The following is a 15,568-nucleotide window of genomic DNA, read 5'->3' as shown; positions in this document are numbered from 1 at the left end:
ATTTTAGTTATGTAATCTTTAATTGTATAGATAGAAGAGGTAATAAGTTAGCGGACTTATGTGATAACTATGCCATTTTTGGTTCTTTTGATTGGGATAATTTAGATCTCAATAAGATTCCTCCTTCATTTGTTGAAATATTGAAGGAGGAATCAGTAGGTGTTGGTGTGTAGTTGCTTTCCTGCTTTTTCTTTATTGCTTTATCAAAAAAAAAAAAAATTATTGCAATAAAATTACTGTTTTTCCTAGTTTTCATTTGGAGTTTGGAGGAAAGTTTTCACCGTTGTATCAAAGATTGATAGGGATTCTTGATAACATCAAGTGTTTCCTAACAAATTGGTATCAAAGCTGATTTTTGGACTGTTTGGGTGATTTTTCTAAGAAAATCAGCGGCTGATTGTTAGCCGAAAAGGGGCTGTTTTGTTGTTTTTTTGGAATCGAGATTCAGATTTTTAGTCCAACCAAAATCCGGGTATAGATGGCGGCTAAGAAAGTGGATGCATTGGAGGAAAACCTCGAAGAGGAGATTGGACAAATGAAATATGAAATTTCAGATCTACAAACTTAAGTTTTAGATTTTTAAAAAAAAAATTTCAGTCATCTATGATTTAATCGATTAAAAATTTTTTATCCTGGGGGAGATATTGAAGAAAGTGTTTGAGGGAAAAAAAATATCATCGGAGGTGAGGAAAGCCATCGACAGCCAGGGAAGTGGAGAAGCCAATCAGACAATTGGAGGATCAGGAGGTGGAGATTTCAGAAGGAACAAAAAAAAAGCCTCCCCTAGGGCCTATTCCCCGGGAGGAGTCTAATAGAAAGTATGTGGAGAGGCATGAGGGGGTTGGGCATGAGTGGAGGGATGTTGAATTTGAAAGCAGAGGGGTTGAATTCCTTGATTATATGATCGAAGATGTGTTGAATTTGAAAGGAGAGGGGTTGAATATGATCGAAGGGGTGCTGAATTTAAAGGGAGAAGGTGGGCTTGTGATGAAAGGTTTGGGTGGGAGAAGAGGAAGGATGATTGGAACAATTGGGGGGAACCACCCCTTGGGGAATGGGAAATTTTGGAGGAAGTAGGGTTAGCGGAGGAGATCTTTGAGTGAGGAAACTGAAGATGCCTATTTTTGAGGGAGAGAATGCTTATGGGTAAATCTACAGGGTGGAAAGCCGCTTTACTGTCAATAGGTTGATGGATGAGGAGAGACTGATGACAGCGAACCTATGTTTAAAAGAAAAGACTTTGGCTTGTTATCAGTGAAGGGATATGCGGTGACCCATACAGAGTTCGAGGGAGTTTAAGGATTGCTTGTTAGAACGATTTTGAACCGGCAGGGGAGGAAATTTCTACGAGCAGTTCTTTGCCTTAACACAAGCTGATTCAATGATAGAGTACCAGGAGAGGTTTGAGTACCTTGCTAGCCGACTGGACCGCCTTTTTGAGACCGTGCTAGATGGGAACTTTATGAAAGGATTGAAACCAGAGATCTTGGTGGCAATCAAAGTGATGAGGCCTCATGACTTGGGAGAGGTTATGGAACTAGCTTAGTTGGTGGAGGATCAAAGGCACCTGAAGAGATAAATGGGAGGCAACAGCTCAGTAGGTTCATAGAGAATGACTACCACCTTACTGGCATCTAAGGAGCCAACACTTGATACTCTTCGAGGGACTTCAAAGGAAAAAACTGTAGGAGGAAGACTTGGGGACAACTTCAAGAAGTTCACAGAAATGGAATTACAGGACAAGAGGGCGAAGTGGCTCCGTTTCAGATGTGATGAGAAGTATACTCCAGGGCTCAAGTGCAAGGACCGAACTCTTCAGGTTTTTACCATTTGTGATGGCGAGGGAATGGAGGAAGGTGTTGTCTTTCCACATTGCGGACAAGGTGGATCTTTGGGAGTGGAGTATTTTTAGACCAGTCCACTAGACCGGTCCAATCGGTCCATACGGGACCGGCTTACGGGAAATCCGCCTCCTGTACGCATCGATCCGATCGCCCAGGTCCAAGGGAGCTATTTGAGAAGGATTTTTGAGGGAGTTATGAGGGAAATTTGAATTTAGTGGTTGTTTAGAGATTTCCTTTTATATTGTATGCATTAAATAATTATTTTTCCTAGAGTTAGGACATCTTGAATTTGGCTGAAATTTGATCTCTTAGGTTTTTTTGGGCTTTAGCACCGTATAGAGATTTGGGAGAGATAGATCCTCCTCTCGAATTGAGGATCAACTGTATCTTGTTATTTTCTTCCATTCTATTTGATTCTTGCATTAAAATTATTGTTTCCCTGGCTTTCATTGGATTTTGGAGGTAAGTTTTCACTGTTTTATCAAAGATTGATAGGGATTCTTGATAACTTCAAGTGTTTTCTAATAGTCTCCTAGCTGTCTAGCAACAACGTCATTTTGCCGTTGCACGGGTGTGCCCACTGTACACACCGACACTTACACCTGACCCATCTCTCTTTAATATGCCCTCGCCTCAATATTTTCTCGGAGTCTGGTGACAATAGACCAATGTGCAAGAGCACAAGCATAATTTTGATTGAAGGCCTTTGATGTTTTATTGTGCACAAATGCATGTAAAACAATTGAAGAATAATTGATCCAATTAGTTTGAAGGCCTTTGATATTTGATTTGATTAGTATGAAGACTCAGGTTCATCATTTCATTATCCAAGTGGGACTAAAGACCACCCTCTATTGTGTTGATCTTTGATCGGGATGGATTTTGAAGTTTATTGTGATCATCGATCTTTGACATAAGCTGGTTAGGGCATTTGATTCTTCCACTACTCACCAAAAAGCGATTGGATGCTGTTGTAACCCCCTTAAACATTGGAGAGATAAGTGAAATAAATAAAGAAAAAAAAAGTATAAAATTACAATTTTTTTGAAAAATCCAAAAGAATTCATGCGATCTGTCAAATAACCATTGATCAGGTTAGCATGAAGACCAATTATCCTTGATCTTTGATCTAGCCTAGTTGAAGACTACCCTTTGTGACCGTTGATCTTTAATCCAACCAGAGCTTTGCTTCTCTTCACTATCCTGTGATCTGGGTGCATGGCCAATGTCCAATAGAAGCCTTCAGGGTATTATTGTGCAACAACCAGTGTAGTAGTATTGTGATCTTAATAATATTGGTTTATTAAGTACCCCATTCTCAGAATGTGTTGGATATGACTACTATCATCCAAATCACTGATGAAGAGAAGGTTGTGATTGGTCCCTTGACCAATGTTGATGTGAGGGAAGGAGTTCTTCGGTCAACATAGCTAATAATATAAAATAAAGGATAATAAAAAACTGAAGTTACATCATCTTTTAGTTCATTGAGGAAAGCTATTATTTCTTGGGCTTTACATACATAGCACAAAATTCTTATCTATTTGTTGGTGGAATTTTATCATTCTCAATAAATAAGAATATTTTGTGATCAAATATGGCATAGGAAATAATATTTTACCCTGAATGATACAAATAGTATTTTACTATTAGCATAATAACAAAATTTGCATTTTTATATTTTACTAGAGATTTTTTCTTACTCAATATATTAGATCGAGTAGGGTTTATTTTATTCTGGAGTATATGTTCTCCAGAAAGGTAAGCCTCTATGATTAATTACATCATTTTAGGAATACCTTTGATTAAAATAGTGATTTACATTATTTTAACAAAACATTGACTAGCAATTTTGCTTGATTTGATTCATAGAAATTCTTTTCAAGAATTTGATTTTTGAGGAATTTCAAGATGGATTTGATCAACTTAGAATCAATTTTGAAAAAAAACATGTACTTTTAATGCGCATTCAAAATTGACAAACAATCATGTGCATATATATTAAATCAACTAGTAGGAAAGTAAAGAATAAAAGCTTAATTATTAGAATTATGAATGTTAACTGAGTTGTCTGTCTTATACAACTTATTTACATTTTAATAAACTCAGCTTGTGGGTCTGCAACCTATGACTCTTGATGCGTTCAAGACTTCCTTTTGGGATATTCATCCTTCTGGTTCATCACTTCTTTAAGTGTATCCCACAGACCTATATAACTCCCTAAGTTTATTAATTACATTTTAAGAAAGAAAAAACAAACTTGCAAAATAGGAGGATTATGAAACATTTAATATGTCAGGGTTGCTTGACACTTAAAGTGTTAAGCCTTTCTTCTACCTTATTAACCATGTCTCAAGAAGGGGGTTAAGCAGCACTTGCAAGTAAACAATATTATATAATAATGACTTTGATCTCATTTTGGACATGATCACCTGCTTAAAATAATATTATATATCTCTATCCTAACACTTGAGTGTAAGTGTCCAAAACATAGATAATCTAATAATCATCACAACAAGTACATCAATCACATGCGCATAAAAGAAAAATAAATCTTAGGATATGTAGGGACTGTGCATCTAAGTGTGTATTGATCTGTACGTGTAATATGTCACACTATGAATTAGTATCTTATTTCAGTTGTTGAATTTGAGGAGATTTAATTTTTAATCCAAAGGGTGGTTTCACTTTAAGTTATTTGTGACTTAAAACATTTATTTGATTTTTCAAGGTTTCATATTTATGAGGGCTATGAAGAATCCATAGAGTAACAATTGTTTACTTTGAGGCAAATTTATTGCTCACGGTGTCCTGAGATCTAATGATATAAACATCCCACCTATCGAGATGGGATGACACATACATTGATTAAAATAGAACATGGGTAGTTTTTTAAAATATTTTATTAGAGGTCTCTTAGTGTTGGGATGAGAAAAAATCTTTACCTAATAGAGTAAGGTAAACTTGCCTAAGAGTTTGACTTAGGACTTGGTGAAGTTCACCTAATCAGGTAAATGTTGACCTCTAAACATCCACCAAATCAATGCGGGCGAAGGCGACAATTGACGAGCTCGACTTTTTGCTAACGCAATGCTTCACTTAAGTGCTCAAATGTGCTTCACTTAAGTCTGTTAACGAAACGGACTTCATTGTTATGCCTAGAATGTCGAAAATACCTGAGAATGATTGTAATATTGCTTGAGTTCTCTTGCACAAGAAAAAATGTGAAATCGATAAGAATTTTAAGGTGATGCACACGAATCGAGATGACGAGAATGAGGGAGTGCAATGATCAATTTTTATTAATTTAAATTAATCTATAATAATAATATGTTAATTATAATTATATACTTTAAAATACTATATCTTATTATTATTACTGTGTAGAATCCTGCTCAAATCCCTGCAATTCGGCCATGAAAGTAAACCTAATCAAAATATCATTAGACAAAGGCTCTCTTATGTTGGTAGATTAGGTCTCTTGGAACACACTGAGATAATAGAATCATGATATTTTGATTAGGTTTACTTTCATAACCCCAATCATTCCTTGTAAAATAAGTTTAAATCTAAACATTAAATCTAAGCCTAAAATACTAGTCTAAACAGCCTCTTTAATGTAGAAAGCCCTCCTACGAGCAAGAAAAGTACTTTTTGCAAGCACATTTTAGCTAATTTATATTAAATTTTCATGAATATATATATGAAATCAACTACCCAACCATTCTTCTACTGCTTAAATTTAATGTTTAGCTGCATTTATTACGGCTTTTTGAATATTTCGGTATAATTTTTCCAGGTTCAATAATTTTCTAGGTCACATTTTGTCTAATTTTAACAGTTTTTTATCAATGTCAATTTATCAGGGCTTTTTGGAAAGTAATGAGGGTGATCCGGAGCTACTTGTTTTCATCCCGTAAGTTTCTTTTGCATTTCCCAGCTAATGATGTTATCAATATGAAACTGTTATTATCTGTTTTTTTTATTTTTTTTACCTTTTTAACCATGTAAATTCAATATTTTAATTGTTCTTCTTATTAGAATGTGATCAATACTGCTAATAACATGCTAGAAGCGTTGGTGATTTTCTAATTACTTCTCCCCTATTCTCTTAGTATTTTTCCATTGTTAACTCTGCAAATCTTTATGCATGAAATTTACATTTAATAATATTGCAACTGTGATAAGAGGAAATACATATTTTATTCTTCATATTATATCCACTTATGCATCTTGTGAGTTATTGTGAAACTTTTCATTTCCATGGTATACCCCAATGCCAGCCATTGCAGTTAACACGGTAGCAATTGCAAACAGATATAACTTAAGAACACATTAATGACTGATTTTGGATTGTGACTTTGCAATTAACATGGACGTCAACTTATGATGTAAGGTGAAGTCCTGAAATGAGCGCACACATGTTTTTTTGCAACTATTGTGTGTGGCTCTGAATAGATTACCAATGATAAGATAGAGGAAGTTGTGGATGATGTTAATTCATCATGGTTGCGCAGGTGGCACATCTTACTTCAATGGCGTGGAAAATTATGCTAACAATGAAAATTATAAAAGTCAAATAAATTTTTTTATCACTTTATTCTACCTTGGTGTATAAAGCTTTTCTTTCATATATTCGCTAGCAATAGCTCCTCTAGATTTTATCCTTTTTAATTTCAAACTTGGATACTCAACCAATTGGTCGTCATTAGGTTTTATCATTCAATGTTCCGATTTCTTTTTCCAAAACTTTGACTTCCAACTCTATCCATGAAAGCACCTGTGGCACATCATCTATCAGGCCATGACACTTGTAAAGATAATCACACCAGCGGTCAACTTATATTACTAGAAGATTTTCAGTGAGCTTTGATTAGTAATAACTGAGTATGACTACTTTTTTATGCATGCAAATTTCAGTTTATTTTCATTTTTTTATTGTAATTTGAATGCTATAGTTTTTTTTTTTAATTTTTATTTATGCTAGCATATGATGGAGAACATCCAATGATCATGAGTAGGTAGTGCTTGGGCATGGAAAACCTTGGGTGTGCTAGCTACTTGGGTTTTTTTTTGTCTTTGGGCTGCTGGTTGCCTCTCGGGTTGGGCTTGACTGTTTGGTTTTGAGCTGTGTTTTTTGGGAGCTGCTTGGTTCTAGCTCATAAATGCTTGAGTTGATGTTTAGCTCATTATTATGAAAAGTTATTCCACTTGTTAGCTCATTATGTGGAGTGGATTCTTGTCTTTTTCTATTCTCTTTGCCTCTTCGGTTTTCCCTTCCTGGTTGCCTGTTCCGATTCCCTTTGCTGATTTCGGCTCCCCTGGCTGCTGGTTCCGATTCGATGTGTTGCCCCTTTGGTTTCTCCCCTAGCTGCTTGTCCCGTGGCTGCTTTACCCGGCTTTCTGTGTGGTTTTTTTTTGGTGCTGTTCTGGAATAATTTCTGGCCTTCTAGTTCCCCTTACCTGATTGGTTTAGTTGGAGCTTGAATGGCTGTTTGGCTGCCCCCTTTTTCTCTTATAAATTGGGGATGTTTTGAGACATAAAAGGTTGTTGAATATTTGAGCAAAGTCTCTACAAAACTGGAGGGTTTCTTCTTGCTTGGAAAAGCTTGAGAGCTTGTTCCATCTCTCTTCTTCCTCTCTATTTCGTCTTGGGCTTCTAACCTCTTCTTCTCTCCACAAGTTCTACTCCACTTGTATCCTTCTTCTTGAGCTATTGGAGGTTTTTGTTGGCTGATTTGGTGACATTTGCCGGAGAAGTTTTGTTGGACGTTGGACCTTGTAGCTGTGGTGGATCATTGGTTTGCAAGCCCTTAAGCACTTATTTTACTTTACCTACTTTTTCGTTGCATGTGAGAAAACCGCTTGTCGGTTGTTATGAGGGTAGTATTTTTTAATTTTAATTTTGTTTCGTTTGTTTTGCTTTCGTTTGTTTTGGTGTTTGTTTAGATGTTAGCATTCTAGTTTGGATTGAGTTTTATTCTACTAATCCTGGTGTTCTCCTATCTTGGCTCTTTCTTTCTAGTTTGCCTGCATCACTTTTTCAGATTAGTAGTTGTTTTCTCTCTCTTAGTATACTTGGATAGTGAAATGTGTGCAATACTCCCTTATATGTAGCTTGGGTTGTCCCTTTTCTTTCCTCTTTGGAATAGTTTAGTGCTTCTTCCGCAATTAACCAACCAATTTCATCAAGGGAAGTATGGGAACAAACCATGTAGTTGTTGACCTCAACTGCAACTAAAAAAAATCATCAAAATCAAATGAAAATCCATGTAATCTCGAAATTTCGTAGAATTCCTATTAACCTGCAAATCGACGTCGCTCCTATCTCATCTCTGCGATATCTGTGCAAAACTAGCCTCGATTGTTGCTCTTTGATGTCGTTAAAAGCCAATCAAGCAGAACCTCTCATTGTTTCTTTGTTTCCCTCTCTCATTGTTTCTTTGCTTCCCTCCAACCGCTGTCCCGAAACTCTGCTTGCATTCGCCTCTACCTCCAGCAACTACAACTCCTGATCTCCACACCTTTCCCTCTTCCGACCTGATCGACGGTCTCTGCCTAACGTCGATTCCCTTTGCTAACTTCGGTGCCGAAGCGATATCTTCCCGGATTTCTTGCTAAGCAGCTCGTCGATCACGCCATTCGCGTCGTTAAAACGAGAGCTCGAGGCTCTCGACAGGGTTGCTTGGCATTTATCTTCTTTCCCGCACACAAAGCCAAAATTCACGAATCCCTCATCTCCTTCCTCCATCACGAAGTCAAACTCCTGAAAGACTTCCGATCTAGTATCCATCTTAAACCTCACGATCTAAAACATCCGCCTCCATCAAATCCCAAACCTCAACCTGTCGCCTTCTTCACGCGACCGAGCTCCCATCACTGCTTCGAATCTCCCTCACGACCTTTCGCCTCTTTCATATCCAATGCCTCCAACCGAACTTCTGTTTAGAGTTCCACAACTCGAACCCCCATCCGATCCCTTCGGCCAGAGAGAGAGAGAGAGAGAGAGAGAGAGAGAGAGAGAGAGAGAGAGAGAGAGGAGAGAGAGAGAGAGAGAGAGAGAGAGAGAGAGAGAGAGGAAGCTTTCACCTACCTCAACCGAGCTTCCAACCTGTCTCCTTCCGATCTCCAAATCCAAACCCCACCTCCTCCCAACCTCTTAACCCGACGTCTAGCTCCCAAATCCTGCAGCTCCGATCTTCCTCCTGTGTAGCCGAACCGGTTCTTCACATCCATTCAAGGATATTCCTACTCCATTTCACCGAACTCCCCTCTCAAGCAGTCGAAACCTCAACTTAACCGACATAACCGAACCCTCACAAGCCCACTCATCTCTCTCCCTACCTGTAGCCGACCAAAGAGGTAATGCCTCTCTGCTTTTGTTATTATTAGTTATATTTGGTAATAAGTATTAATATTAGTATTTATTAATATCAATACTAATTTTAATATCATATTACTATTATTAATACTAACTAATTTTATTATTGCTTATTAGTAGTGGTATTAGTATTTTATTATTGCTTTTATACATATGTATGTTTGTGAAAGGATGAAAAAAAAAAGAAGAAAAGAAATTCAAAAAAAAAGAAGGAAAGAAACATCCAAAAAAAATGAAAAAAAGGGAGAGATGTTTCAAAAAAAAAAGAGTTAAAAAAAAAAGATAGAGAAAAGAAAAAGAAAATGCTAAACAAAAAAAGAAAAGAAGAAAGTTTTGCAAACTCCGAGAGCTTGATTTCGATGCACGCAACGCGACAAAACGACCACCTATACACGCTTTTCTTAGCATGGTGAGAGGAAGTGCGTCGCGATGCTTGCGACGTAGCGGGTAATCACCTAAAATCCCTTCTTCGGTGTTCGTGGCACACTGTAAACTGCATATGTACGCATTTCTTAGCGTGGTGGGATAGGAATCCGGTACGATGCGTACGGCAAAGTGGTGATACCCATAAGTACTCGCTTGCGGGGAAACAGTTGCTTTTCTTTTGCAATAGGTACTGAAGACCCATACACGCTTTTTTTAGCGTGGTGGGGGACAAAGAAAATACGGCTGCGGTGTCCTCGTCCGAGGACACCTATCATACATGCTTTTCTTAGTATAGTGGGAAGGCCCGTAGTTTCCCGTATTTTCTCCTAAACAGAGAGACGTCGGGAGGCTGCCGAAATTTTGCTTGAAACGAATAAGGACTTGGACAACTTAATTTGAACATAAAATTGAGCCTAAATCAAACTTAATTGAATTTAAATCTAATTGAAATTGAACACATTTGCTCGAACTCAAACTCAAATGAACTAAGTGTGGTGGACATTAAACTTGAACTTGCAAGGACGCAGGGTACTTGAACAAGACTTTGGACACAAAGAACTTAGACAAAATGAAAGAGGAATTTTGAACTTAAAATCAAACTTGAGCAAGAAGTGTTTTGAACTCAAAAGGATGAATGAACCTAAACTCATCTTGAACTTGATTCAAACTTAACTTGTGTGATAAGAATCTGAACCCAATATGATCACAAAGAAACTTGGACTTAGACTTAAGTGAACATGAATTTGCAATTTAAACAAACAAAGGACTCTGGACTCAAACTCAAATGGGCATGATGAATTTGAGCTTGAACTTGAATGGACCACAGGGAACTCGTGGTGGAAGATCTTCAAACATAAGTGATATGCGAGAAGACTCATTGGTTCCTTACATGTTTTGAAATCAATGAGAATGAACGAACATAATGACTTATCAACAGTCATAGCAATGAATGCAAAATATCTACAAGGAAAGTGGAGTTGGACTCAAGTGATAAATAAAGAATCTCATTTCTATTGAGACGCAATTGCTGAACCAATGAAATACCATAATCAAATAACAATCCTATTCACCCAAATAAAAATCATCACTAGAGCGAAGAATGATGAAACTAAAGTGGCTCAAGCTATTTCGTCAAGTTGATGTCCATGCAATGATTGAACGAAGAACATGATAATATGCCTACAATCAATAAAGCAAAGAAGCTCGAAACTTTTATGCCAAATGGGATGTAGATACTGAAGGGACAATGATTATCGGGAGCATTCTGAAGTCGCTTTCAAGGATAAAAAAACTTACGGCGCATGTGACAAACCACAGATAAATGACAGTAGAAGATCATGCAGTGATTTACTCACAAGCAGAATGTGAAAAAGGCACAACGAATATAGCACTTGCATTTAATCCAATGTAGCATGTTCCACAAACATTTAAAGATAATATGCAAGTGAATATACTGGTCTTCTACAACGTAGGGATGATGCACAGTGAATGTGACAAGACCTCGCAGTTCATATGCAAGCAAGAACCATGACTTCACTACATATATTAATACCTATGAAAAATTATATGAGTATCCACAAGTAATTGTAGATATTTTTCACATACATAATAGTTTATCTATAACATGTGAAGAATGTGACATGTCCACAAATGAAGCAAAAGAGTCATAAAGAACATAGTTTCTTTGCCTCTAATACCAGTTGATTTGTAAATTAACACACTAACGTGCAAGCGAATGCAGCAGCTTGCCAACTGGTGCATGTAGAAGGACTACGACAAGTATAGGCTTCTACAAGTTGTTGTTGAGGACTCATCATACATCAAGTGTATTGCACATGATCATACCAAATACAAACGCCTAAAAGCTGCTTCAAACATAGGTAGAAATACAACAGATGTAAACTCCTACAAGCTGTCATAGCAGTTGTAGAAGACCCGTTGTACGCCCGATGTGGTGTTCACAAGCAAAACGCAAAAGAACTACCACAAATATTATTCATCTACAAGTGACAGTAGTAAATATAAATGTAAAGACCTACAGGCTGTTGTAGCAAAGTACATGATAGTACCCCTGCAATCAACTCCATCCAATAACAACTAGATACATATTCCCCTTTACAAATGAAGATGTACGACATGCAGAAAATGCAGATGCTCACGGGCACTTGTGGGAGATTCGCCATAAATGTAAAATGTCATTTTTGAATAAAATGATAGATGAATATAGTAAACGTAAATGCTTATGGGTCCTCGTAGAAGACACATCATAGGAGACCTGCAACACATCAAATGCCATCTATAAACAAAATACCAAATGACTACAACAATGCAAGTATCCATAGACCACTGTAGAAGACTCGTAGTACACAAAGTCTATTAACCACAAGAAAGATATAAAGTGACTATATCAAGTGCAAAGTGCTTACGAGTTACAGTGGAAAACTCATCGTGCATACAACAAGCTATCTACTAGCATCTACAAGTGCAAAGCAGAAGATTTGTTAGTGCACTATAATCCACCTGCAAAAAGCAATAAGTAATGCACGACAGTCTACCTGTATAAAGGAGCAAACAACTATATTCAGAAGCTGCAATGTCACTCCATCGGATCCGCAACATTCATGCAAGCGGACATAAGTTATTTCATAAATATTTCATAAATGCCCCCACACGTGCACCGTAGTTTGTATACACATAGATACACAAATGGGTAAGTACAATTAAAATACCCGTATGGACCCCAACGAGCATGTTATTGGAATACACATGATGTCTACAGATGCTGCACGGGTCAATAAACTTGAATTCTATCCTCCTAAGTAAGTAGATAGGAGTCGACAAGGTTCAACAAATAATCTTAAAATACCCCAAACACCCGCATGGGCACTGGTGAGCATATTGTAGGGATACATGTGACATGTAGGGATGTTTCGCGGGTTAATAGATTTGAACCAGGTCTTCCTAAACAGGTAGATAGGAGTCGACAAGGTTCAATAAATAATTATAAAATGCCCCAAACACCCACATGGGCCCCGGTGAGCGTGTTATGGATACACACGTGACGTCTAGGGATGCTGCGCTGGTCAATAAATAAATTCAAGTTCAAGCCCGATCCTTCTATGCTGGTAGATAGGAGTCAACACGGCTCGAACTATTAAATAAATATGCAGTCATGAGGTAAATCGATTATTTATTTTATACATTCATATTAGGCCTTTAAGGTCTATAGCAAAAAAAAAATCATTCACAAGATCATAAAGCCTACGAAATCCGATCCTCTGTCGATAACTCAATAGAGTTGACAAGATTCAATTAACAAAGAGAAATAACCCCCCTTTCACATTGATGATGGCCGTGTTGAATGAAAATCTCAATCGGAGGGGTTCACAAATAATTTTAAATGTCATCCAAATGCCCGAAAGTCCAAAAATTTCAAAGTCATTCCAAATTTAAAATATTTAAAATTGAAATATAATCCATCAAACTACTTAAAGCAAAATCCATCCACCATCCACAATAGTTTGTCGAGATGGACAAATTAAAATTTACCTCGGCTCACATAGAGTGAAATGCCTAGTCAAAAATATCACTATGATCCATTCTCAAACAATCTCCTGCTAGTAAGGTTGTGGTACGTGTCCTTTGACCGACTATTTTGATGAACTATAATGAACTCATTGCGGACTTGAATGAATGCAAAAGACATAGAACTTGAACTTGAATTTGATTCGAATTCAAACAAAAAAAGCAAGATAACCTGAACTCAAATGACTTGAACAATTGACAAAGAACTTGATGACTTTTGGATAGCAGAGGACTTGAACAAATGTAAAAGACAAGAATCAAGGACATATGATCTACTTGCAAGCATTAATCAACAAAAACCAAAGAGATAGTAATAATACAACTGCATATGATTATATAAATCTCCCAACAAATGATAAGATTAAACTTTTGGCATTCATGTTAGTCAATGAGTAAGGAAGAAGAAAAATTGCAATAGCATTAGCCATTATCCTACAAACATGTGCAAGAAGATTGTAATGAATGTGATATGCTCATGAGTCGAATATGAAAGACATACAACAGATAGAACAACTCCTCTGCTACATTGAGTTGCATACTGGTGTATCATTCTCCTACGAATACAAAGTCAGCGTGCGATGAGCATACAAATTGTTGATCAATATGCATAAGGAAGTTAGTAATGAACATAATTCGCTGGCAGTCTACACTGGCACAAAGATGAACATGTTGAGTGTGCCTGCAAATGGTGGTGACCCCTGCAAATAGACATAATGATACGTGTGATGATTGTAAGCATCCACAAGCTACTGTAGAAAACATGTTATTCACTCAATATGTTGTCCACAAGAAAATACATTAAATAACAAAGAAGTTCCAACAACGAGCCACTTATTAGTGGTAGTGGGGGACATGCAACAATACACCTATAAGTAGTGCGTGTAGAATACCCATTATACACCAGAGCCCTGCATTGGGTACTCATACCCATACCCACCCATGTACCCACCCATACCTAATGGGTATGGGTACACCCATGGCCTTATGGTTGGGTACTCAACATCGGGAGATAAATCGATTTATATTGCTAATCACCGTATATCTTTTATTACTACAATCCTCACTAGATGGTGTGCAACACTTAACCACGTTGCAACTACGGTAAATTCTGATACGCAGCTTGAAAGTTTGCAATCAGAGCAAAGGGAAACAAGCCTCAAGGCCATTAATCCGTGGCAGACTACATTCAAAAAGCATGGAAAGAGGGTGGGTATAGGTGGGTACAACATCCTGAAAGTCACCATTGGTGGGTGTGGGTGGGCGAATCTCATCCTAGTAAAGCATGAGTAAAAATGGGTACCCAACCAGGACCCCATGTAGGGCTTTTCTATACACTACATGCTAGTTCGTACGAGCAGTGGTAGAAGTTCCTCCATACACATAACATGTCATCTACAAGAAGGATACAAGGAGCCTATGACAAGGACTAAGATACTTATACAACCTGTAATAAGACAGTGACAAGTAAATACACTTGTCTTCTACAATTAGAGAGATTCCACATGCGTTGAACTGAAAGACATGGCGTGTTTTAATAGTTTAAGGAGAATACAACTCTCATGCAATTAATATCATTCGACTGTAGGCAAATACACCATCCTCTACCAACAGAAGAAGAGGGTGCACAACAAATACAATGATTTGTATGAAAAACAATGATCACGAACAAAAGCACTATGCGAATGCAATCATAACAAGCAAGAGATTCGTTACTGTACTACAATCCAACTGCAGGAAGCAACAAGTAGTGCACGACAGTCTACATGTATGCACCAGGCAAATGACCCTAGTACGAAGTGATGCCACCGGATCCGTAACATCCCTACAATCAGACAGAAGGCATATACGAGCCTCCAAATCGAATGCTGTATTCAAATGACAAAAATGCCCCCCAGCACATGCACTGTAGTATGTATGCACATAGGTACACAGAAGGGCATGTGTAATCATACAACCCGAATGGGTCCCGACGAGCGTGTTGTAGGAACACGTGTGATGTGTAGGGATGCTGCGTGGTTTAAATGATAAATCCAAATTTAATCTGAATCCTCTTGAGCAAGTTAATAAGAGTCGATAATGTTTAACAAATAATTATAAAATCCCTACCCCCAAACACCCGCATAGGTCCTAACGAGCGTGTTATTATTACACATAATATTTAGGAATGTTGCGCAGGTCCATAAATGAACGTAGTTCGAGCCCAATCCTTCTATATGGATAGAGAAGAGTCGACACAGCTCGAATTATCAAACATATATTCGGTCAGGGTGTCGATCAGAATATCTATTTTATATGTTCATATAAGGCCTCCAACAAAGAAAATTCATTAACA

The 15,568-nt window shown here is 37.5% G+C and overlaps 1 protein-coding gene across 2 annotated transcripts in view; it reads left to right on the top strand.

Moving 5' to 3' along the window:
* The window catches only part of LOC110103205 (PITH domain-containing protein 1), a 105,305-nt gene that overhangs the window by 67,879 nt on the left and 21,858 nt on the right, over positions 1–15,568 (top strand). For both annotated transcript variants that reach the window (XM_028698361.1, XM_020831814.2), the window contains one exon: positions 5,711–5,760. In XM_028698361.1, the coding sequence (XP_028554194.1) occupies positions 5,711–5,760 (50 nt within the window). The remainder of the gene's footprint in view (positions 1–5,710; positions 5,761–15,568) is intronic.

Source organism: Dendrobium catenatum, unplaced genomic scaffold (assembly GCF_001605985.2).
Source record: "Dendrobium catenatum unplaced genomic scaffold, ASM160598v2 fragScaff_scaffold_1074, whole genome shotgun sequence".
Classification (NCBI taxonomy): domain Eukaryota; kingdom Viridiplantae; phylum Streptophyta; class Magnoliopsida; order Asparagales; family Orchidaceae; genus Dendrobium; species Dendrobium catenatum.
The sequence above is the reverse complement of the archived record's forward strand: the minus strand, read 5'-3'. Positions and strand labels throughout refer to the sequence as shown.